General features: G+C 36.7%; 1 protein-coding gene across 3 annotated transcripts in view; it reads right to left on the reverse strand.

Annotated features, from left to right (window-relative positions):
• LOC106072990 (discoidin domain-containing receptor 2-like) overlaps positions 1-25,240 on the reverse strand; it is an 89,848-nt gene that overhangs the window by 26,185 nt on the left and 38,423 nt on the right. For all 3 annotated transcript variants that reach the window (XM_056042431.1, XM_056042432.1, XM_056042430.1), the window contains exon 3: positions 9,625-9,730. In XM_056042431.1, coding sequence (XP_055898406.1) covers positions 9,625-9,730 — 106 coding nt within the window. The remainder of the gene's footprint in view (positions 1-9,624; positions 9,731-25,240) is intronic.

The following is a 25,240-nucleotide window of genomic DNA, read 5'->3' on the forward strand; positions in this document are numbered from 1 at the left end:
GCGTGTGATAGTGGTCTATCGAACACAGTGGTAACAAGGGACCTGTCACTCTATGTCAGTTCAAGATTTGAAAGTAATTTAACAAGAAACTAATGCATATATTTCTCCTTTTCTTAAAACTCATACTTTAAATGTGTTTTAGGCCTCAGTGATTACTTAACAATTTACTTTGCAATGATCAAACTATTTGACACATTTTGAGATCTTTTTAGAATAAAATATTAGTAGTAGGCTAATAAAGCCACTTTCGTGTACAACTATATGATTTTGTCTGCTATCTGTTTTAGCGGTTGAATATAATTTAAACAGTACTTTGCTGGGATGACTTATGAGGTTGATGGTGCGATAGTTTTGACTGAGTTGTAAGTTGCCTTTCTTTGGAATGGTGATGATGAGTGATTGGGTTCAGGGTTGGGGCCATTCTCCTGATTGCCAGATCTTGTTGCAAATCGTAAAGAGTGTGTTTATCATGGTTTCTCCTCCCGCCTGTAGAACTTCACTAGGAATGTTGTCAACTCCGGCCGATTTTCCCTTTGTCAGAGCTTTTACTGCTGCTGCTACTTCCGAGCGAAGAATCGACATTTAGTATCTCTGTATCTCCTGACATTTCAAAGTTATACAACTCTGAACAGTATACTGTCCATCTTTTCAACACATCTTTTTCCTCAGTTAAGCATCTATTGTTTTTGTTTTAACTAACCCTAACTAACTAACACTAACACAATACCTTATATACATACAGATAAAAAATCTGTATAAACTATTGTATTTCTTAATAATTGCAATAAAGCAAGCTAGTATTCTCTACTTTTCTTTTTAAGGGTTATAGAATATCTAGAATGCCAGAAGGTTGACTTCCACAAGACATTCTGTAAGGTGATCTAACAGAAGGCAGAAGAGCCGCTGGTCGTCCACTTTTACAGGGATGTATGCAAACGCGACTCGAAGCTCTTCAAAATCGACACTAGTAGTTGGGGAAAAGTGGCACTGTAAAGATCCACATGAAGAGCGAGCATAAAGGAAGGGTCCCGAATGTCAGACGTCTAAAGTCGCAGATCAAAGAAACGAATTTATGTAAAATGCTTTTTAAAAACAAATTTGAAGGTTAATTTTGTTAAATAGTGAGATCAATAGTCTATGTTTTGTAATTTGATGTGTCAAAGTAAAAAAAAAAATATCACGATTGGTCAAACGGTTTTAATTTCTATGCAAACATGTATACATACATACATACGCCTTTCTTTCTACTTTATAGTATAAGAAGAAAAATATATATCTGTGTGTGTTTGTGTATTTTAACCAAAAAAACAACAACATTCCGATTACATTTATTTGTGTGAAAATAATTTCTCTTTGTAACCCTGTTTTTTTCTCTCTAATTTGTAATTCCTTAAGAAATTAACACATGCAACCATCTCAAATGCATTTTAATTCTTTCCAAAATGACTTCTGAGAATGTTCTCTTCCTAAACAAGAATGTCAGAAATCTAAAAACGTCAAAGGTGTTCACAAGCACGTAAACATTTGTAGTGGTAAGGCCACAACTTTGACTGAGGGAATGTCAAAACAAAGGTTGGGAACCACTGCTTTCTATCTGTTCAATCTTTGGAGTTGGCCATATACAAAGTGAAATCTGTCTCCCAAATCGTTACCTCTTTCTGTAAACTGTTACATTTCAATCCCCCCATGTAACTTGGTTACCTCCCTTCCTCCATCAGTCTGTCAGCTGCTGTGTGTGTGGCCATTGTGTATGAGGTGGTCTAGGAGAAGCTGGCTATTAGACGAGATATCAAATGATTACTGAGTGTGTCTACGCCTTGCCAAGTGTCTAGCAGCAATTAGATGACTCCACGAACCAAACACAATCTGTTCACACACGGACCCAATACATTTGGAAAGGTGAAGATCAGATGAGCTTGTGCTTTAATAGTCCAATCTCCATGTGATTGAACAACAAAGTGTTGGGCCAGAGAAACAAGTGAACATCTTCCCAGAATTCCTTAGTCGCTAGATCTCACTCTGGGTGCATGAAAGTTAAGTGGTTCTCAACAACGACTGCTAGTACTCATAATACATTTGATAAATGGCCAAAATCCTTTCAAAGAAGACAAAATGATTAAAATCTATTAAGTACCTGTTTGATTGTCTTATGAAAAGTTTGGGGAGGGGGGGAGGGGGAGCGGGGTATTAGCAAATAGGGAAAGAAAGAACGATGGTTTAAATCCTTCCTCAAGAATACCTTCCAACTAGTCACTTGTCTAAATTCACTAGAATAATATTGTACTCAGCGGTAGGCACACTTTCTAACCAAAAGTTCAAATTCGATGAAGCCCTATCACTGGCATTCGCTGCAGCCTACGGCTATGCTACACTAGCATCCTATGGGTGAAGTCTGTCCAGGCAGAATGTGAGAAGACGTCTAGAGAGTAGGATTACAGTAGACAAACGTACAGACGGATCTGAACCTTGTGGCAGAAACTATTAGAGAAATATTTCTTTTGTTCGTTGGTCGTTTTCTTTTCAATTATAATTCAAACAAAACTTATGTTATGTCATTTTAATTGAACTACTCAACTTTTGAGTGGGGTTGCACAGAGAACTCCTTGGCGTTATAATAGTAATAATATTACAACCAGGACATATAGTCAATCGCTTAATTTGATAGAAATATAACAGCCAGGACATATAGTCACTTGCTTAGCGTGACAGAAGACAAAACATTGGAAGTGGGACATTCAATGTCCCTGTATAGGGAATATCCATTTAGTTGGATGTATTTGTTATGTACAAGACAAGTTGTATAGGGAATATCCATTTAGTTGGATGTATTTGTTATGTACAAGACAAGTTGTATAGGGAATATCCATTTTAGTTTGATTTATTTGTTATGTACAAGACAAGTTGTATAGGGAATATCCATTTTAGTTTGATTTATTTGTTATGTACAAGACAAGTTGTATAGGGAATATCCATTTTAGTTTGATTTATTTGTTATGTACAAGACAAGTTGTATAGGGAATATCCATTTAGTTGGATGTATTTGTTATGTACAAGACAAGTTGTATAGGGAATATCCATTTTAGTTTGATTTATTTGTTATGTACAAGACAAGTTGTATAGGGAATATCCATTTTAGTTTGATTTATTTGTTATGTACAAGACAAGTTGTATAGGGAATATCCATTTTAGTTTGATTTATTTGTTATGTACAAGACAAGTTGTATAGGGAATATCCATTTTAGTTTGATTTATTTGTTATGTACAAGACAAGTTGTATAGGGAATATCCATTTTAGTTTGATTTATTTGTTATGTACAAGACAAGTTGTATAGGGAATATCCATTTTAGTTTGATTTATTTGTTATGTACAAGACAAGTTGTATAGGGAATATCCATTTTAGTTTGATTTATTTGTTATGTACAAGACAAGTTGTATAGGGAATATCCATTTTAGTTTGATTTATTTGTTATGTACAAGACAAGTTGTATAGGGAATATCCATTTTAGTTTGATTTATTTGTTATGTACAAGACAAGTTGTATAGGGAATATCCATTTTAGTTTGATTTATTTGTTATGTACAAGACAAGTTGTATAGGGAATATCCATTTAGTTGGATGTATTTGTTATGTACAAGACAAGTTGTATAGGGAATATCCATTTAGTTGGATGTATTTGTTATGTACAAGACAAGTTGTATAGGGAATATCCATTTAGTTGAATGTATTTGTTATGTACAAGACAAGTTGTATAGGGAATATCCATTTTAGTTTGATTTATTTGTTATGTAGAAGACAAGTTGTTTTCAAAACGATTAGGACAACGATGTTTGCTGGGAATACTGGAACTTACACAATGATTGCTCTATTACCTTTATTACTTCCCTTTTGTTTTCAAGGATTTTTTTTTTTTAGAAAGAAATGAACGCATTGAGATCTGGTAACAAAATTGTTTTCTTAGCCCCGTGGTCTAAGACACTGTCAGTAGCTGTGTACAATGTACATGATGGGAGACAACTAGATGGCCGAATGAATGGTGTAACTTGGTGAAACGCTGATCTGTTTCTTCAAGATGGCCCTTCTAATCTCCTGACACAGACGTATATTGAGTCCCAGAGATAAGGAGTTGTGTGGAGACAGAGCAAGTGAGATGTATTTGTTTGGACTAGGTCTGAGGGAGAGAGGGAGCTACTTTCATCTTAGACAGGGACAGTTCACTCCCTGCTGGTCATTGTTTTCATCGCGTTTGTTTGCTAACTTAACAATGTCATATCAAGATCTAACTGTAGCTACTGAAGGCCAGAGAACTCCATTTAGAGAAGGCAAGTCTCCAGCGTTAACATGGCTGTTGCTGAAGTAGGAAATGTATAATTATATTTATTTTATTTTTTTTTGTTTGGGGGGGGGGGTATTCAGCAACCTAACTTCAATAAGATGAACAAAATCATACAAAGCCAATTCGTTCTTCAATAGAGCAATTAGAAATGCTTTCTTTGCCCAACTAAAACCTTGATTAGCTATTTCAGGGACGCATGTCCCATGGTTCCAATAATCGCTCTCTAGTAACTCTATACTAGAGCGATTGAGTTCTATCTGGGAACATTTCATAGAACTTTTGTTTTGTTTCTTATCAAAGAAATAATCTTCGCAAACAGTCGAGTGGAAATTCTTATCGTCAGATCTATTTGTCTACTTTCAATCCTGGGGAAATGATAAGTGTTACACTTATCATCAATCCGACACTATCAAAACACAGGATCCAGATTTTTACAACCAAACATAAATTTGTTTAGTGTTCACGTGCAAACAATTTATGATCGGCCAATGTTAAAGTTTGCATTATGACATCATTAAATTAGGGTCTCGTTTTCAGCTGGTAACTACTTCCGCCTTGGTTATCTTCCCTTGCTCAACTGGAAGTAAGCTTGCTTGCAAATTAAATTGTCCACATAAAGCTAAGTATAGTCCTATGCAGTGGTAGAGACACGTGCAAGGGAGGCAATGATAGGAAAATGTAATTCGTTCACCTCAAAGTGAATTCACGCGAACTAACGAAAAATTTAGATCTCTCTCTCTCTCTACATATATATATATATATATACATAGTATAACACACCGTTGTTTTGTTTCGCCCCCCCCCCCTTTTTTTTTTTGGTGCTTCGACTAGTGTGGCCCTCATTTGAATGCTACCCAGCTAACGCCCCGTGAATTCTAGTATCTCTTCCTCTTTCCCATTCCAAATAGAAATGTAATAAACTTCTCTTCGGCTTGTCAGTTCTATGACGACTTTGTTGATGGGCTCCTTTGTTGTTTTCTTTTTGATCATTTGCGCTTTGTGACTCTCTCACATAGAGTTTTGACCCGTGAATCTTAGTATCACTTACGTGCACTCCGACAAAAAAATAAATGATTCCGAAAAACATTTCATTTTGTTTTGAAAACTTTGTACACACAAACAAAAACGACTATCTATGGTGGAATAGATTGTTTGTTACAAAAACATATATTTCATTATTATTATTGGTTGCATCCTGCGCAACGCAATGCTTCCCAACGTAGGACTGTCCCGTGAATTCTAGTATCCCTTACCTCGTCAACGAAAGTCTTACATACATTTCATTTTGTTTTGAAAACTTTGTACAGAATTGAAATTCCTTATTTAATATGTACTAGATGTGTACACCTTCCAGTATTTGACTCAAAGCCTTTATTTAACCTCATAGTGGATATGTACGATCTTACAGGAAGGCTTCTTAATGCACAAACACATACATTTGGACGTGTTGTACATTGGAAGGTCAAGGCTAAACGGAAATGCATTAATGAGCCAAGATAAAGAGTTGATCCTTGAGACGGAGAGAAGCACATGATAAAAAGAAACACAATCTTTGTCTTCTCCTATTGATCGCGTGCCACACAAAAATGTTGGGCCAGCTTTCAACAACCCCCCTCCCAATTTCATTTTCCCCCCACAACAAAACCTTACTTTCGATATAACAGCAGGTCACATCAACGAGTTGTTCTACCCTGTTTCCTTGGGTGTGTGTGTGTGTTTTTTCCGTTCGTTTTTTTTCTCCCTCTTTCGACCAGCTCCATAAGTATTATATTTCTTTGGGTCCAGGTTGCCTGTGGGTCTAAGGTCTGCACGTCAATAGTTAAGTGATGTGCCATGCTCTCACGGGAGATACAAACCTTAGGAAAATAAACACGTCTGCCTTTGGAGCAATTTTCTTCCTGATAGAATGTTTGCAAGATTCTCTCTCTCCCCCCCCCCCCTCTTTCTTACCGTTACTTTAATTTTGTCTCAGGTGAACATCGATTAGTAAATGTTTTAGTTTGACTGACCAAGTGCGCTTAGCCATGGATAATAAATCTGTAACCTGGAAGACCTACGAAGTTTAACCATTTCTCATAACATATTGCTTGAACTGACAATAACACAAATTTTAGATTAATTAACAACTAGTCAGTGGAGCCGTTATGTTAATTCCATTTAGATGGATTAAAGCCTTTCCAAGGTCAACTCACTATTTCCCCAAGGTCAATTCACTATTTCAATGTTTAGATTGATACAAGCAGAGCCTGCGTGGTACACAGACAACATAAAAGCGCGAAGAGGGGGGAGGGGGGTGAGTGTATGTGTGTGGTCTCAGATGTATAGAAGTCTGTGTGTGTGTGTACTTATAGAAGTGAGTGTGTAGAGGAAACATTCAATAAACAAATTGAAGACTAATTTGTATCTGAGAAGTGACTATATACATGCTGTTTTGTTTACACAGAAGCCACTCTTCAGGAATATGCTCATTAAAATAGTAGCTTCAGTAATAGCATGCCTAGTAGATAGTCTCGATTAGAGACAAGAGGAGTACCGACGCACTCAAGACAATTATTACATCCCTTTGATTGGCTTCATGAAACTACAACGTAAAATGCAGACATTTGGTGTTAATGTGTAATATACCAGGTGTCTAAGATTCCACACACACCCACACAATCATTTAATTCCTAACTGTCAAACATGTCAGATCTTATTCATAAATCTCTTAGCACACTGGAAGACTCCTCGAGCGATACACAGAGTCAAGTTCTTGCAACTTTCATGTTTCATAAAAAGTTCGTATTTGCAGAGCCTGGCCAAACAAGGCCGTCTGTATAGGTAAAACTGGCCTCATCCCATAGATATATATCAATCAGCGGGGCTTGACACTAGAGATAAGGTAAGGTTTGAGCGAGGAGAGAAGTTTACCTGCTTGAGACACAGTTTGTTCAAGTTTGGCCAACTTTATTTTCCTTTCTATCGGCCTCAGTCTCACCTGATAATAGGACGGCGACAGCTTTGATCAACAGAAACATCCCCTGGACAACATCGCACACACACACACACCTTTTTAGACCAGGGACTCATAGTTTGGACAAATTAAACTCTAGTACTTCCTGCATTGTTTTAAAACTGTCCGTCATAGTAAATTTTCAGTGAAAATATTCATAGACAGTCTAACAATTTTTTTGGTGAAATGTTGATTCACGACTACATTTTCAATGGGAACATTGGTATAGCACAACGGAGCAAGAAATAGATGTATAGGTCATATATATATATATATATATATATATATATATATATATATATATAAAGAGAGAGAGAGAGAGAGAGAGAGAGATCATCGCGATGTCTGTGAGGAAAGTAAAAGAAAGAAAGAATGGAGAAACAATAAATGAAACCAAACAGAAAGAGAGATTTGTGTAAAAAGAGTGCAGAAAAATTGTAATATGTTATTAAATGTCAGCTAGATGTCATGAACTTTGCTATGTTTCAAATGTTTTCCTGGCTGTTGTATAGTCAATCAGTGTTTCAAATGTTTTCCTGACTGTTGTATAGTCAATCAGTGTTTCAAATGTTTTCCTGACTGTTGTATAGTCAATCAGTGTTTCAAATGTCTTCCTGGCTGTTGTATAGTCAATCAGTGTTTCAAATGTCTTCCTGGCTGTTGTATAGTCAATCAGTGTTTCAAATGTTTTCCTGGCTGTTGTTTAGTCAATCAGTGTTTCAAATGTCTTCCTGGCTGTTGTATAGTCAATCAGTGTTTCAAATGTCTTCCTGGCTGTTGTATAGTCAATCAGTGTTTCAAATGTTTTCCTGACTGTTGTTTAGTCAATCAGTGTTTCAAATGTCTTCCTGACTGTTGTATAGTCAATCAGTGTTTCAAATGTCTTCCTGGCTGTTGTATAGTCAATCAGTGTTTCAAATGTCTTCCTGGCTGTTGTATAGTCAATCAGTGTTTCAAATGTTTTCCTGACTGTTGTTTAGTCAATCAGTGTTTCAAATGTCTTCCTGGCTGTTGTATAGTCAATCAGTGTTTCAAATGTCTTCCTGGCTGTTGTATAGTCAATCAGTGTTTCAAATGTTTTCCTGGCTGTTGTATAGTCAATCAGTGTTTCAAATGTCTTCCTGGCTGTTGTATAGTCAATCAGTGTTTCAAATGTTTTCCTGACTGTTGTTTAGTCAATCAGTGTTTCAAATGTCTTCCTGACTGTTGTATAGTCAATCAGTGTTTCAAATGTTTATTTCCACATATTGATGTTACCAGTATTCATGCTAGCGTTTCGATTGCTAAATAATGTTCTATGCAAATTTGTACAGTTACGCTTGGATAGAAAGATGGTCGTTCTCACAGCTATAATTTGGACTATGCCACGAGTTATATACACAGCTATAATTTGGACTAGGCCACGAGTTATACACACAGCTATGATTTGGACTAGGCCACGAGTTATACACACAGCTATGATTTGGACTATGCACGAGTTATATACACAGCTATAATTTGGACTAGGCCACGAGTTATACACACAGCTATGATTTGGACTAGGCCACGAGTTATACACACAGCTATGATTTGGACTATGCACGAGTTATACACACAGCTATGATTTGGACTATGCACGAGTTATACACACAGCTATGATTTGGACTAGGCCACGAGTTATACACACAGCTATGATTTGGACTATGCACGAGTTATACACACAGCTATGATTTGGACTAGGCCACGAGTTATACACACAGCTATGATTTGGAAACCATCAGTGGCTCTTCATAGAACAAAATATGTTTCCGATGTAAACAACTTTGCAATTGTTAATATCAGAACACACACAAACACACTAAATTTAAAGTTGATGAAGTTGTAATGTTTGTTGACTGGAGTTGTAATATTTGTTGATCAAAGTAGTAATGTTTGTTGACTTAAGTTGTAACGTAGAAATACTAAAGCTGTATTGTTTATTGACTGAAGTTGTAATGTCTATCTACTTAAGTTGCAATGTTTGTTTATTGAAGTTGTGATTGTTTGAATTCTTGTTTGAGTTTCTATTATTTGAATGTAAAGAGTTATTGTAACTTCACATTGAGCATTTCTTTGAAAACATTAGACATCTAGACCAGGGGAGAGTACAACAACAAAAATGTTCTACCGCTTCTATTTTAAAATCTTTTCAACTGTTCATTGATAATTCCTATTCTACAGACCAAAACCTCAAAAGTGTAACATTTGATGTCATTGTTTAGAAACAGATTTATCTCCGTAGCTATCACACCACAGCAGACACTTGTTGCATCAACTTACCTGGCATTCTCAGGTCCAACTGAAGCTTTATCATAGGAGGAGCTGGCTGTGATAGCCTTGTCTGGTATCTCGTAGGAATGCATGCCTAAAGGACTTATACAATTTCCTGTGGAAAAATACAAACAAAAGTGATGTGCATTATTTTGATGGTTAAATTTGGACAGAGTAGTACATTTGTAGAGAGAGAGAGGGGGGGGGGGTATGATAAGTTACGGTTCATGTGGTAACCATCACTTAGTTTTGGCGTTTTTACATTAATTTTCTGCTTTTGTTGTTCATCAAAAAATAAATTAAAAAAATTTTTAAAGTTAAAAAGCATTTTTAAAAAAAGCTTTTACTAGATCTATATCTAGATGTCCATACTACTGTTAAAATGATTTACCTTTTTTTTTAGACCATATATAATTAGTTGATCGATAGATTTTTTTATTTTAGACGCATCGACATAATTTTACAAGGGTCATCCTTCTTAGAAAACGCAAAAGGTAATATATGACAATTCAAGTAATAAAATCAGCTTCTATAAAATACAAATATTAAAAATTATAGATCTAGTTATTAAAGTATTTTTGAAAAAAAAATGTGTTGTAGATATATGTATATATATTTTCCCAAAATTAATGATACATTCGTGGTTGATATAAGAATCTCAAGACATTTAATATACAAGGAAACGCAATGACTGGGAGGTTAAGCGTTTGGCTTCCGGGGTCCTGGGTTCGAATCTCGTTGAAGTTTGGGATTTTGAATTTCGGGATTTTTAGGGCGCCCTTGAGTCCACCCAGCTTTAATGGGTACCTGACTTTAGTTGGGAAAAGCAAAGCGGTTGGTCGTTGTGCTGGTCACATGACACCCTGCTCGTTAACCGTTGGTCATAGAAACAGATGACCTTAGCATCGTTTGCCCTATAGATCGCAAGGTCTGAAAAGGGAACTATTTAATATACCAACCGAAAGTAAAGTCAATATAGGTAGAGCATGTAATTAATATATATATACTAGACATGTTACCCGCGACCCGCGGGTCTTTATTTGCGCATTACTGTCGATATAGTCACTGAGAGTGTTTTGTAAACAAATAAACGAAATAATAATGTAATAAGTAAAGCGAATGTGTCAATGTAAAAATAGTGTGAATGAAGCTATCAAATCAAAATAGCTAATAGGCTTAAATCCATTTTTTCAAATTAAAACATTTGCTTGTAGGCCTACATATTTTTGATTAAAATTTGAGATGAATAGACTTAATTTTGTATGTTCATGTGTTAAAGTGTAAAGTAGATCTTGAGGTAGACATAGATCTAAATCTACACTAATCTAGAGTTAAAAATTGGCTTTTATAGAGTTCATTATGTGTTGCACATGCGTGACCTTTTTTCATGAATGAATATGGGCCTATCTCAACACGGCTAGGCAACTTTAGTGAACAGCGAACGAATGTATTAAAAATGCTTTAGAAAAACAAATTTGAATGTTAAATTGATTAAAATATCAAATGAATGGACAATAATTAGTATGTTTATGTGTTAAAACACAAAACTATCTTTGCGAAAAGAAGTTTTATCATCTTAGAGTTCAATAAGAGTTTTAGACCTAGACCTAGGAATAGACTCAGTAGAGACATGTGTTAATGTGTAATGTGTAACCAATTGGTAATGTCTAATGAAAGAATGTTCGCCAGGAAATCTGTAGTCACAGATATCAGGAACTAATTTATGTAAAAAATGTATTGAAACACAAAATTGAAGGTTATTTTTTTTATATAATGAAATCAATGGATCCTCTTTTGTATTTTCAAGTGTCAAAGTAAAAAACTAGCTGTAATAGAGTCGCAAAAATTTATTTTTTTTTAAGGGTCGTAAGTTTGTTTTAGGGCTACAGTACATACACTACATTCTAAGTTAGTACCCAAGGAACATTCCTGCCTAGTTTTATCAAGATTGGTCAAGCGGTTTTGATGTCTATAAGTAACATACATACATACATTCATACACCTCACATTCTACTTTATAATATAGATAATTTTTTTATCGCAGATTCCCTTTCAGTGCTCTCCAGTTTTTATGTTTTCAAATGTTGAATGATTCACGTAGTGGCTGTGTGGGACCTTGGTCGTAGTTTGGACCGATGGACAAGAACTCCTCGTGACATTGAACTGATTGATGAAACAAAAAGATGTTTCATGAAATCGTAATGAAGTTATTTTCTTATATTTAATTCTTGCAGTCAGTTGACACTTTCCGTCCCATGATGTAATATATACTCAAACCGCTGAGAAGGCTCCGATAAATGTCGGTCATGGGTGAGAAATACAAATTTGCAGTATGGCCACGTGGTATGCGCCCTGGACTTGTGTTTTATGTCGATGGTTCCGGGTCCCTGCCGTCCTGCGGGAGGTTTGGGCTAGGATGTAACAAAATTCAATTCCTAACGATGTAAAACAGATTAAAGTATTCCTGGACCTTTAGTACAACAACCTTTAGCATGGACAATGTTTTGAATGTCTATGTGTAGTCTATGTGTACACTAGTTGGTCAAACTATTTGTACACTTCTTTTTATTAGCTTGCACAATTTGAACGGACAGTGCCTGATAGAAAACTAGGTGGGCAATAATCCCGAAAACGACTCTAACGATTTTCCTAAAAATTGGACAGTTTATGTATATCTTTGGGAAAACATTACCAGCTAATTGGCCACACAGGGAAAACTCAGGTTTGACCGTTAGAATTGTTTTCAAAGAACTTGACTACTCAGGGCTCCAAAATAACGTAACGCCTTAATGTTGAATAAATCAAAGTCAATAATGTACACTCGCCAACACGTAACATTGAGTGTAGCAATGTTTCACTGTTGTACCATCCCTGGCCTCTCCGCCTCGTGCCACACTTGCAATGACTGTTCCGGACACTAATTGCACACACTCGGCTCGTTTACAGTTGTATAGGACTGTGACTTCGTCTAGTACTCACGAGGTGTCTTGACTCTACTCCGACCGAACAGAACCGTCGTAATGTGTCGTACAGAACCACACTAAACCAAGCCATCTTGACCGCGACACTTTCACTCTTTATATAGGGCCCCGAAGGTCTTCCAGAAACCGACAGAACGTCGCTAGACCGTTGATCACAGGACTCTATCCGACGTGACAGGCATGAGTACTTGTTCATAACACAGATCCTTCCCGAAACGTCTCACGTTTAGTGAGAATTCCCGAAAGTAAAGAGTTAAATGAATAAATAGACTTTCAGGAACATTTTGCGCACCGTAAAATGATTAGCTAGACTGCAAGAATAAATTTGTATATGAATATGAATACTAGATCTAAATATCTAACTAGATCCAGTATTCTAGTCTAGACTACTGTCTTTTACTGTCTGGATGTATTTCACAAAACTAGATTTTTAATATATTCTGTGTAGATTTATACAAAGGCGTAACCAGGACTTTTTTTTTGTTTGGGAAAAGGGGGGGGGGTCGAGGCGGGGCAAAAAAATCAATTTTTAAAAATCTACCATTCATTCGTTTTTAAGAGTCAAATAATTGCTTTTACAAAAGTCATCAGCATCATAAAGTGTTTTTCTATTTTTACACTTGTTAACAAATCTTTTTTTTTAACTTCGACTGAGAACGCCTGGTATATAAAGATCACGAGTAATGGATTCATCGAAAGCTTTAATCTTGTTCCAAAAACGACAAACTCGACACCAGTGTATCAATGTTTGTGGCCAACGTTTAGGTTTTATTGAAATGGTGCGAACACATTGTATTGCAGAACATGAAAACAACCTTAGACGGAAAGCTAATCATATTATCCTATTATCTTGATAAGCCTGCACTAAGCTTTACTTGACGTTCTAAGCCTATCTCAAAATTAACACTTGTATTTAAATGCAAGATGATAAGATAAGCCCGCAGGGGGGGGGTCCAAATGATAGGGTAAGGTTGCCCCCACCTCCCAAGTCTCAGCTGTCAATCATTGAATATCTAGGTTAGTGTGAGTGTCAAGAAATCAATATAAATCATAAATAATGTTCATAGTATCAGTTGGTATATTTGATATTTAATATTTTGGGGTTTTCGCACATCGGAACAATTTAGCCCATGTCGTGCCCATAATCCCTCAAGGGTTATTTCCACTTAATAGTTCAAGAGCTAAATGTTATACAGCTAAGTCATTAAAAATAAAGTCCATTCACAGCTCAAATGGTAAAAATAGTAAAGATGTATATAATTTAATAAAAATCTGTTGTAACTATTATGTATTCACAATTTCTATGCCCTATCACAAATCAAACCTTCGTAGTCAACCTCACCTCCCGGATAAAGCCCAGTATCTTCCTAGGGTCGACTAGTATCAGTTGGTATTCGACGAAATAATCACATCTCTTTCTGTTCTCACGTGCAATCAGATTTAGTCAACAAATACTACCAGAAATGTTTATACACTTACGATTGCCAGTCATACAAAGATACAAGAGTTATAAAGATAAATGTAAGGTTTTCTCTATCTCTATGGCTATCCCATAAACAATAAATAAATTCCTAAAACATGGAGAGTTCTAGTTCCTCTTTAGAGCGGCAGACTTCGTTCGAAAGCGAGAGATCTGAAATAGCGTGTCTGCCTCCTCCTCCTCCACGGCCAAGAGATGCATTGTGCGAGTTATTTCTGATGGCAGCCCCGCGATGACCATAATAGCAAGACTTTCTTGATATGTTTCTCCTCTTTGAGTCAGTCAGCAGGTAACGAGAGCCAGTACCATCTCCTCACAACATTTCTGACTAGCAGGATGTCAGGCAGTACACACTTGTCAGCTGCTATTATTTAATGCTTTCATCAACTTGGCTAGAACGTAGACACGTTACGAGACATGGACTCAAGACTTGAGACATATAGTACCAAACAACAGCTTGACTTGAATATAGTCTAAGTGGTCGAGACATTTAGTGCACTAGGTTTAGTACTGGAGACTTTGTTTGAATGGTTTTCTGTTTAGTTTGAAAGTGGTCTGGAAAATATGGCCAAGGCCCTATATAAAGCATGATGTGACTATGTAAAAACTTGTTATACTATTTAGTGATAACTAGGTAAAACCACCCCACCACGCTTTTTAGTGACAACAAGGTACAACCACCCCACCACGCTTTTTAGTGACAACAAGGTACAACCACCCCAACACGTGACTAGTTCCAAAATTTAAAACTACTTGTAAATAGACTAAAACAGTCCAAAAACATAATCATACATTAGTGACTGTACCTAAGCAGCAAATGATCCAATCTGAAATACTACTGATGAGCACAAGTGTATTCCGTCCCATTTTAAGGACATTGCCAACTATTTATTAGAACTAATTACTATCAATTTCACCTCTGACTATGTGATCAGTTCAGTTCAGAGTGTGACATCATACTAATTCAATTCATGCACTAAAAGTTTGTTGAAGCAAACACTAAAACTGTTGAACTTAGGATATAGCACTTGATGAGTAGTAAGGAAGAACTGAGTCTACAGTACAACAGACCATAATGTAAGACTAACAGCTAATGGTGCACACACACGGATACAACTAGGTTTGTGTAGCAATGGGACACACTGCACTCATCCTTAAGCTTCAGAATCGAAGACATTGCCATTATTAATAGCTACGTGCTAGCCTCTTCTAGGTATTGACTGAAGTCAAGTCATACAAGAAATGAATCCCCCTCTAAAAAAAAGTATTTTTTGGTTGAGTTAGCGAGTGTCTGGGTAGTCTACTATGTAGTTCTATTTCTCCATCTCATTCTACTAACAGAGCGATGCCTGTATGAAACAAAACTAAGCCTACAGAAATCCTTTGTATACCAGACCTCTCCTCCGTTGTTACAGGCAGAGACTCAAGAAGTTTAAATATAGTGTTCTCTATCTCGTCAAATTAGATGACAAGAAGATTTTTAACAAGATGTGTTCGCTATGCGTGTGTGTATGTGTGTCGAATGAGTGAATGCTGTGGGGTAGTGAATCACGTGACACCCAACAGGCAGACAAGGTTTTCTCACTAAATACAAGTTGTTGTTCTTTCAGTTTTAATACCTGCCGCCCTGCTGGTGGTAGCAGAACTGTACTCTGGGACGTCCATCTGGTAGCAGTGATCTGGGTTTACATTTGGACTTAATTGGGTTCACGCCTCACCCAGGTCAGTGATGGTACATGGGAGTGTCTTATCTCCACACCATTAGCTCATTGTTTAGTCAGAGCTTGGGGACACTAAGTCTAGTAGCCAGTGATAGATCAACCCAAGTAACTTGCTCTCTAATCTAGGATGTAGCCAAGCACTGCATCTATTTCAAAGGCGAGACAGATGATGATTGATGTCGACAAGTTCAAACATAAACTGTCGCAAACAGCGGTCAAGTTTCAATACCTTTGTTACAAGAAGGCCGACATAACTCGGTGCATGGTTACAACATGGTCTAACTATTAAAGTAGTGAAGCAGAAGTGTAGAGTATAAAGGTCTACAGTTTGAATTGATCTCCAGGACGAGATTGTTTCACACTTACACATTTATTCTAATTCTAATATCCTTTTGTTTTTATAAGTCACGTTCATGGCACTCGGGCCTTGAGTTAAATAGAACTCTTGATGGGCTTAAACAACGGTCACGTGATTCACACAAGATCCGATCATTGTTGAAACTTATCACTTTTATTAATCAACACCCCCCCTAATCAGAATAACGTGATTCATACACTCAATAATGCTTTGGGAATTCCAAGTATCGGCACAGAGCGATCAAGACTTTGTGTTTTATTCAACGTTCTTATATACATGAACAAGTCTTATCAAATGTGCAAATGTCTTAACAAAAGTCTTAACAAGATATAAAATAAAGCAATCATGATTACAACATAAAATAAAAAACATAATGACATTATAATATAACAAACATGATCACGTGCCAATATCAGCCACGCGCTGGTGTGCCAGGAAGTTTAGGACTGTTCACCGAAACCAATAGATTTCAATCTTTTTATTAACAGTGTCATGTCAACAAACTGTCATTTTAGTTTAAAGTGGGTAAATATTTAAAAAACAACACTTAGAGTGGTGAATGGGTCCATGGTGAGGTGGTGAATGGGTATATGATGAGGTGGTGAATGGGTCTATGATGAGGAGGTGAAGGGGGTATATGATGAGGTGGTGAAGGGGGTATATGATGAGGAGGTGAAGGAGTTTATGATGAGGAGGTGAAGGAGTTTATGATGAGGAGGTAAAGGAGTTTATGATGAGGAGGTGAAGGAGTTTATGATGAGGAGGTGAAGGGGGTATATTATGAGGAGGTGAAGAAGTTTATGATGAGGAGGTGAAGAAGTTTATGATGAGGAGGTGAAGGACTATATGATGAGGAGGTGAAGGAGTTTATGATGAGGAGGTGAAGGGGGGATATGATGAGGAGGTGAAGGGGGTATATGATGAGGAGGTGAAGGAGTTTATGATGAGGAGGTGAAGGGAGGATATGAGGAGGAGGTGAAGGGGTATATGATGAGGAGGTGAAGGAGTTTATGATGAGGAGGTGTAGGGGGTATATGATGAGGAGGTGAATGGGGTATATGATGAGGATGTGAAGGAGTTTATGATGAGGAGGTGAAGGGGGTATATGATGAGGAGGTGAAGGGGTTTAGGATGAGGAGGTGAAGGAGTTTATGATGAGGAGATGAAGGAGTTTATGATGAGGAGGTGAAGGAGTTTACGATGAGGAGGTGAAGGAGTTTACGATGATTGATTGATTGATTGTTGATTTGAGGCACATCGGCACAATTTAGGCCATGTCGTGCCTGCAGTCCCTTAAGGACTACTCTCTCTCTAAACAACAAGGGCCAGATTCTATACAGTCATATAGGAGTTTACGATGAGGAGGTGAAGGGGGTATATGATGAGGAGGTGAAGGGGTTTATGATGAGGAGGTGAAGGAGTTTATGATGAGGAGGTGAAGGGGGTATATGATGAGGAGGTGAAGGAGTTTATGATGAGGAGGTGAAGGAGTTTATGATGAGGAAGTGAAGGAGTTTATGATGAGGTGAAGGGGGTATATGATGAGGAGGTGAAGGAGTTTATGATGAGGAGGTGAAGGGGGTATATGATGAGGAGGTGAAGGGGGTATATGATGAGGAGGTGAAGGGGTTTATGATGTGGTGAATGGGGTCTATGATGAAGAGGTGAAGGGGTTTATGATGTGGTGAATGGTGTCTATGATGAAGAGGTGAAGGGGTTTATGATGTGGTGAATGGGGTCTATGATGAGGAGGTGAAGGGGTTTATGATGAAGAGGTGAAGTGGGTCTATGATGGGGTGGTGAAAGGGTTTTATGATGAGGAGGTGAATGTGGTCTACGACGGTGACATTAAGGGCTTTCTCTTCAGACTTGTCCACCAGTACACACACACTCACGGTTGAGATTCCTTCCAAAGGAATTCGTTGACTAAATGTTGCTCTGATATAAACTAATAAACCAATTCTTTTATCTACAGCACTTATTCCAATTACCTTGACTATTTTTAGACGTGACCCGATTTTCCTGACTATTTCTGCGTTCTGTATATCTTGAAACTAGATTTCCTATTCGACTTGGTGCTATCTCCAAACAGAAACTGGGTTACGGGTCTTGTATGGGTTGGAAACAGGTACGGTAGTCTGGAGTGTTGACAAGAGAACTTCTGACCAGATACTACTGTCTTCATTGTAGACTTTTGACGCTTCTTTAATTGGTGCTGACGGCTGGTGTGAAAACGTTTGACACTAGTACATCGGGAATAGAGACGAGATGCAGAGCAAGTTAATAATCTGGACTTCATGCTCCATTTTTTTTAACTGAAGAGATTACATTGCTCAATAGGACAAGCACAACTTTGTGTATTCAGGTCACAATCGTTTTTAGATTTCAAAGGCGTCGAAATGCAGGAAAGTAGACAAAAATAAGCGAAATAGAAAAGTATTTTTTTTCAGTTTATATTAGGGGAAGCAATGCACAATTACTGCCATATATATCAATACCTCAAAATGTATCTCCTCTTTTTCTACATATAACAAAATTAATTAATTACTACTAATTGATTAACTATTTGGTTAATTTTTTTTATTGATTTATGTAGTCTTCGAATATGAATAATTGTACCAAATTTCAACTTGATCCGAGTATGGGAAATGGGAGAAAAAAACGTGTCAATGACTCCATCCAGACAGAGTTGTATGATTACATTTAGAAATGTCCAATAGGCCTCAAATGAAACAGTCTTCCCCCTTTCACATAGGACCCGTGATGTCGATTTCTTGAGAATTAGCTTTAGGATAAAATGCCTTTTCAGTGCTTCTTCCATTAGAACATTGGAGCCCCTTTCCACAATGCAGCACCCATTCTTCTGGAGTTCCTCCCCTTTGCGTGGCCCAGAAGAACAGCTCAAGAAGTATTACCCACTCCCATTTCTAGGTCTGCTGAGTTTTGTCCTGTAGAGTCAAAAGTTCATTTTTCTATCTCTCCCCCTGTTGTCCTATCTTCACTCAAAGTATCTTCACTCAAAGTATCTTCACTCAAAGTATCTCGTGCTAGTGTTTTCTCTGTGTTAGGAATCAACTCGTTTAAAACAAGCAGGACACTAGCAAAGAAACAAACTCAGCTATTTAAAAAGGTGGATGCTAGAAAACAAATTGATGTAAAAAAAAAGAAGAACTGAGAATTAATTTCCAGTCAAAATTTATTCCAATGACATGCTAAGTAAAGACTGAGCAATGTTTCAGATATTTAGACAGTCATTGGACTAATTAGTGCCGCTCATTGAGGTCTTTTGCTTTGATCTACATACTAGACGAAAGTTTCTTATTACAACTAATCCAGAATGTAAAACTTGTTGAGCTCAATGCTTGGCTGGGCTGTACTTGTACATCAGCATGAGTGTCTAGGTTTACATTAGAAGCTTGTTTGTGTCCTGTACTAGATCTAGAACTTGTCTGTGAAGAGTGCATTTATTACTTCAGCTAATCGAATGCATGAAATGGTTCCTCAGATATTCGAATGTGTATCAGCTCGAGTTGAAAGTGTGTTTTCCAAGACTGTGTGTATGTTTGTCTGTGTGTAAGTCTGGGTAAACCCTTGTTCCCGGACTGTTGTTACAGCGTCTCTACGTTCTATTATCTTTCTTCCCCAAAACATGTTCAACAGAAACTCACACACACACAATAAGATGAAATTATCCCTCGCTTGAAACAAGGCGGGAGAGAAAAGAAAGAGTCTGCCAGAAGGCTGAGTCAAGTCTAATTGTGTTTGTGTAGTAAGGCAACCATTATGTTCAGCCACTAGGAGGTAATGATAAACAAACTCACACTGCACTGACACCAGGACTGGCTTGTTATGATATGACCTAACCAAATAATGGATACATACACCTGGACCCTCAGGGCCCATAGGCGTGTTGTCTTTAAATACAAATAAACCTTTAGAGTAGATAAATTGCTATGTAGTTTATTGCACGTCAAATACAATTTTAATAATACTTAAAAAAAAAAAAAAAAAAGAAAACAAAGCTTATTCGAGGGAGTGAGGGAGAACTCCACATTTACAGCCGTTCATCTAAAAACTGCAGGGTTAATTTCCGTTTTTCGAACTCAAACAAAATAACTTATTAATTAATGAATTGGTTAATGTTTCTTTATTGATTCATGTTTTGTTAGGTACAGTGAAAAATATTGTAAAGTTTGAAGTTGATCTAAAATTGGGAAGAAATAACGTGTATAGAAACTGTAGCAGACAGAGTGCGTTGATACAAGCTTTGGAATAACAATCAGGGTAACTGTTGTAAGAATCAAGGCAAGATACACTGACCTACATAGGTTATAGGACAACTCTAGGAACGGCAACATTAGTCATGCACTAGTTTCAAAAATAGTTGACCGAGACATGTGTGTAATAGTGGTCATCGTTTTATATATATAGTAATAATTAAAAACTGCAACTGCTTGCATATGTTGGTCACAAGAAAAAAAAATCTATTTCAAACTCCCCATCATCTGTGCACTGTAACATACATTGACTTTGACATGAGATGAGGTTTCGAACCTAGCGTGTACACATCATGCCAGGAATGAAGTCTGACATGAGTCTAGTATTGGCCATGATGGAACACATCAGACACAGTCAGCTGAGTTTATTGTTCCTCCATCTTAAAGTTCTCAGGTTACCTTTAGGGCTAAGGAATACTTCCACCTGGATGTCAGGCCTCATAGACTCCACATTGGATCAAAGATTGGATTCATCTCATACACACGCACAAAAAGAAAGAGAGAACGAGAGAGAGAGAAATAAAGGCTAGAGAGAGGAATATAGAGAGTAAATACATCGACTTGATGTAACATTTGTAACCAGAAAATGTATCAATTGGATTCTGATGGCACAACAAACATAAGCACATAGAAGCTTTGGATAGACAATGTATCAACTGGATTCAACACATAGAAACTACATGACAAAATATATCCAAGAAACAGAAATTCCTGGCTTCAGTTGTCGAATTTAAGGAAAAATCCTAGATTTCTAGTTGGAAACAATGAAGAAAAACCCTAAAATTTCTAGTTTAAATCAATGAAGAAAAACCCTAAATTTCTAGTTTGAATCAATGAAGAAAAACCCTAAAATTTCTAGTTTAAATCAATGAAGAAAAACCCTAAATTTCTAGTTTGAATCAATGAAGAAAAACCCTAAATTTCTAGTTTGAAACAATGAAGAAAACCCCTAAATTTCTAGTTTGAAAAAATGAAGAAAAACCCTAGATTTGAATCAGTGAGGAAAGGATTTCATGACATTTATCTTTACATAGTGTCTATTGTCTAGCTCCGGGGTGGGCAACCTTTTTGTATCGAGGGCCGCATTTTTTTTAAAATTGGGAATGGCGGGCCGCATATGTATATACAACTTAGAGAAATACTCTAGCTAACTGTATAGAATGTCTTTAATTCATATTTACACTGTATTATATTCACGTTTCTTTTTTTTTCCACACTCCACGTTAAGGAATTACAACAAGAGTTAGCAATTTTTGAAAACAATTTTATGATTTTTTTTTGGTCAAATTGCTGTTGTCATTTTACATTGAAATATCCTGAAAAATATACAGTTGTACTTAATGTGCAGTATATTTTTTTTTACACTCGTGCATAATGTTCCGGAACTGTGGAACTAGCTTACTAGTTGTTATCCTTGTGACTGCTGTCAAAATACAGTCAGTGAAATTGACCAGTAATAATACTTGTTTAGTTTCCACAAAGAAAATGCTTGTTCACTGAATGAGACAATATATGTTCCGGAAGTTAAATGTCGGGACGAGAGAAACTTGCCCATCACCAGATATTGCTGACCATGTCCTTCAATAGTGCATTCTAAATCAAGAGACCCGAACAAGACTTTGGCCCAAAAACCCTCCTATAGAACCAAAACTATTCAGATATAGAATTACTGATCTGAACTCTCCAACATGTAAAATGGGAACGAAGATGTATGTATGAACAGATGTATGTGTACACAAATAGTGTGAACAACAGCATTCACAAGACACAGTGGTAGTACTGACTGGAACTTCTCTTTGCTTGGAGATATGTCCTCTGGAGCTGAATCAGCTTCTGCCCTAAATGGTGAGCTGATGGTGTTGAAAACTGGTTCTTGACGTCTTAAAATTTGCTTTTATAAATTGCACAATTAAGAAATCTAAATAAGTGTTATACTTTTAATCTTTCACTAGGAATAGTTTCATCTTTCAGCAAAGGAAAATGACAAAACCTGTTTTCTTTTTTGCTTGCGTGTAGAAATGGGAAAGCCTTGTTTGAAAAGATTTAACATGCAATTACATTTCATATGCAAAAACAACAACAACATCGCAATAGCAATCATAAAACAATGAAATCTGTCTTCCACTCTTCATGGTAAATTTTGGTAACAAAGTCACAGTCAATGTCCTTCAAGTAACATAACAGGTTCTTCCTTGAGATTTTATGTTGTTCTCATTTTGCCTTGACAATGCTAAGATAGCGGATACATTGGATTATTTTGTTCCTAATTAGGAAATACCTTGTAGCTCTAATAAGGTTGATTACTGTTTTGTACATCAATAATATGTAGAGATTTTATGCAGGTTTGTGCAAACTTTACTGTTTAGAGTTTATGGTTGGGATATTTTTTATATAAAAACAAAAAAAAACAAACTATTTTTCAATATCAAAGAACGAGCTCCATCAGTTGTTACACTTGCCATCTTGTTTCAAGCATACCCAATATTCAACACAATTCTTCAGAGATTGTTTTGAATTGAGTGTATTGAAGTGTAACCAATAAGCATAATATATATCTTCGTTTACTTGAAACTTATGAGACAGTTTCAATAATTTATAAAGATATTATTTTTAATATATTTGCTTTTTAATCTGTATATACTGTGGGCACACCTGATTTATGTAGGTATCGGCGGGCCGCATAAAACACTCCGCCGGGCCGCATGTGGTCCGCGTGCCGTAATTTGCCCACCCCTGGTCTAGCTGTAAGAACTGAGAAGCTCATTTTGCAAAGTAAATGCTATGCTGGAATTCGGGCAATTGAAATCACAAATTGTACCGGAGTCCCAGTTCTATCTAGATATTTACTGTAGAGGCACGAAGTAACCAACAACATAGTGTCGATGTACAAAACTAAACTAATGTACGAAACTAAATAACTAATGTACGAAACTAAATAACTAATGTATGAAACTAAATAACTAATGTACGAAACTAAACTAATGTACGAAACTAAATAACTAATGTACGAAACTAAACTAATGTACGAAACTAAATAACTAATGTACGAAACTAAACTAATGTACGAAACTAAATAACTAATGTATGAAACTAAATAACTAATGTACGAAACTAAATAACTAATGTATGAAACTAAATAACTAATGTACGAAACTAAACTAAATAACTAATGTATGAAACAAAGTCATTTAAAGATTTGCCAAAATGTGACCACATTACTCTGACATCTCCCTGGGTGATACGATTTTCAGAACCACTCAAAGAAGTCAAAACAAACAAATCTAACATCCTCTGGGGATATGTGTGTGTGTGACATTGTAAGTTTCTCTTTTTTCTTGCAAATACAACTTAATATTGTCAAATAAATGACAAATACTTAAAAATGTCGCGCATTTGTCAAATACAACTTAGCAATGTCCAATAAATTCAGATTCTTAATAATGTCAACTAATTGCTAAATACAACTTCATGATTTCAAATAAATGTCAAAACAACTTTAAAATGTCAAATAAAGTTTAAATACAATTTATTAAGTCAAACATTTCTGAAATATAATTTAACAAGTCGAATATTTGGAAGGATGCAAGCAACAGAGCCCCGCCTGCAAGCTACAGAGCCCCGCCTGCAAGCTACAGAGCCCCGCCTGCAAGCAACAGAGCCCCGCCTGCAAGCTTCCATTGGTTCACTTGAATATCGAGACAGGTCCTAAATGTTTCCAAATATTTTAGAAACCACTACATGGCCTAGATCTAAAATAGAATGTTTAAAAATGTTTTGGAGAGCAATAAACTAGTTACCTGACCTATATATGTTTTAACTGTTTAAGAAAGTACTAGATCTAGCAATGCAGGGAAAGATGTTTATTAATTGGCTAGAAGTTGATCTTCATGTATTGGCAGGAGTTTGGAAGAAATTCTGTCCAATGAGCAATACGTGTATCATCAAATAATTGACTTGATCAACAACCAGCTGAATAGCTCATCAACGAGGATTTCCAACATTACTATTTCATTACTATTATTTACCTTTTCAAAACAAAAACAAAAGTTGTATCATCAAGTGCAACTAAAGATCTTAATTTACACTTTAAATAATGTATGGCGATACACGATAATATCCATTTAATATTCAGTATCACTAAATTCTATATATATATATACTATTCAGATGACCACAATTCAATATAAGCATATTCTATTCAGTATTTACTATCACAATTGAGTATCCCAGCATCCTCTTTTACCAGCAGGTAATTAAAACGAAGGTTTTCAATGTTACATACAAGTATCGTGCAATGGTCTTTGAAGTCAAGCTCAGGGCACAGGGGGCTTACTATGTAATGTCCTTAAAACTCGGTTCAGGTGCTCCTGGCATTGTAATGGACAACTCGACCGAGCGCAGCAGAGCTCGACCATCTGGAGATGTCCGCAAGACGAGTTAATAAGGAGTAGAGAGTCACGTGTTCCATCCCCGGATGTTAGTCCGTACACGTGCAGTCTTCCTTGCTGGAGCAGGTTTGGGAAAAACATTTCAGGGCCCAGCAAGAGGTCTATTACTTGCTGGCTATGTTCTCTCCAGACACACAAGCTGGCTTCAAATGGTTTCGCTATCCCAACTTTTTTTTTTCTTTGTTTAGTGTTGCCAAACATAAGAAACTATGGGACCACACGAATAGTTTAGCCATCATGGAAGTTAGTCATCGTCTGGTAAGATAGTCGTTAATATTCACTCCCTAAATTTGGATCATTATTTAGTGTTGAAGACTTCGAAATTTTGGCTTTTAGCCCAAACCATTGTGGGAACAGCTA

The sequence above is a fragment of the Biomphalaria glabrata genome, chromosome 9, assembly GCF_947242115.1.
Source record: "Biomphalaria glabrata chromosome 9, xgBioGlab47.1, whole genome shotgun sequence".
Classification (NCBI taxonomy): Eukaryota; Metazoa; Mollusca; class Gastropoda; family Planorbidae; genus Biomphalaria; species Biomphalaria glabrata.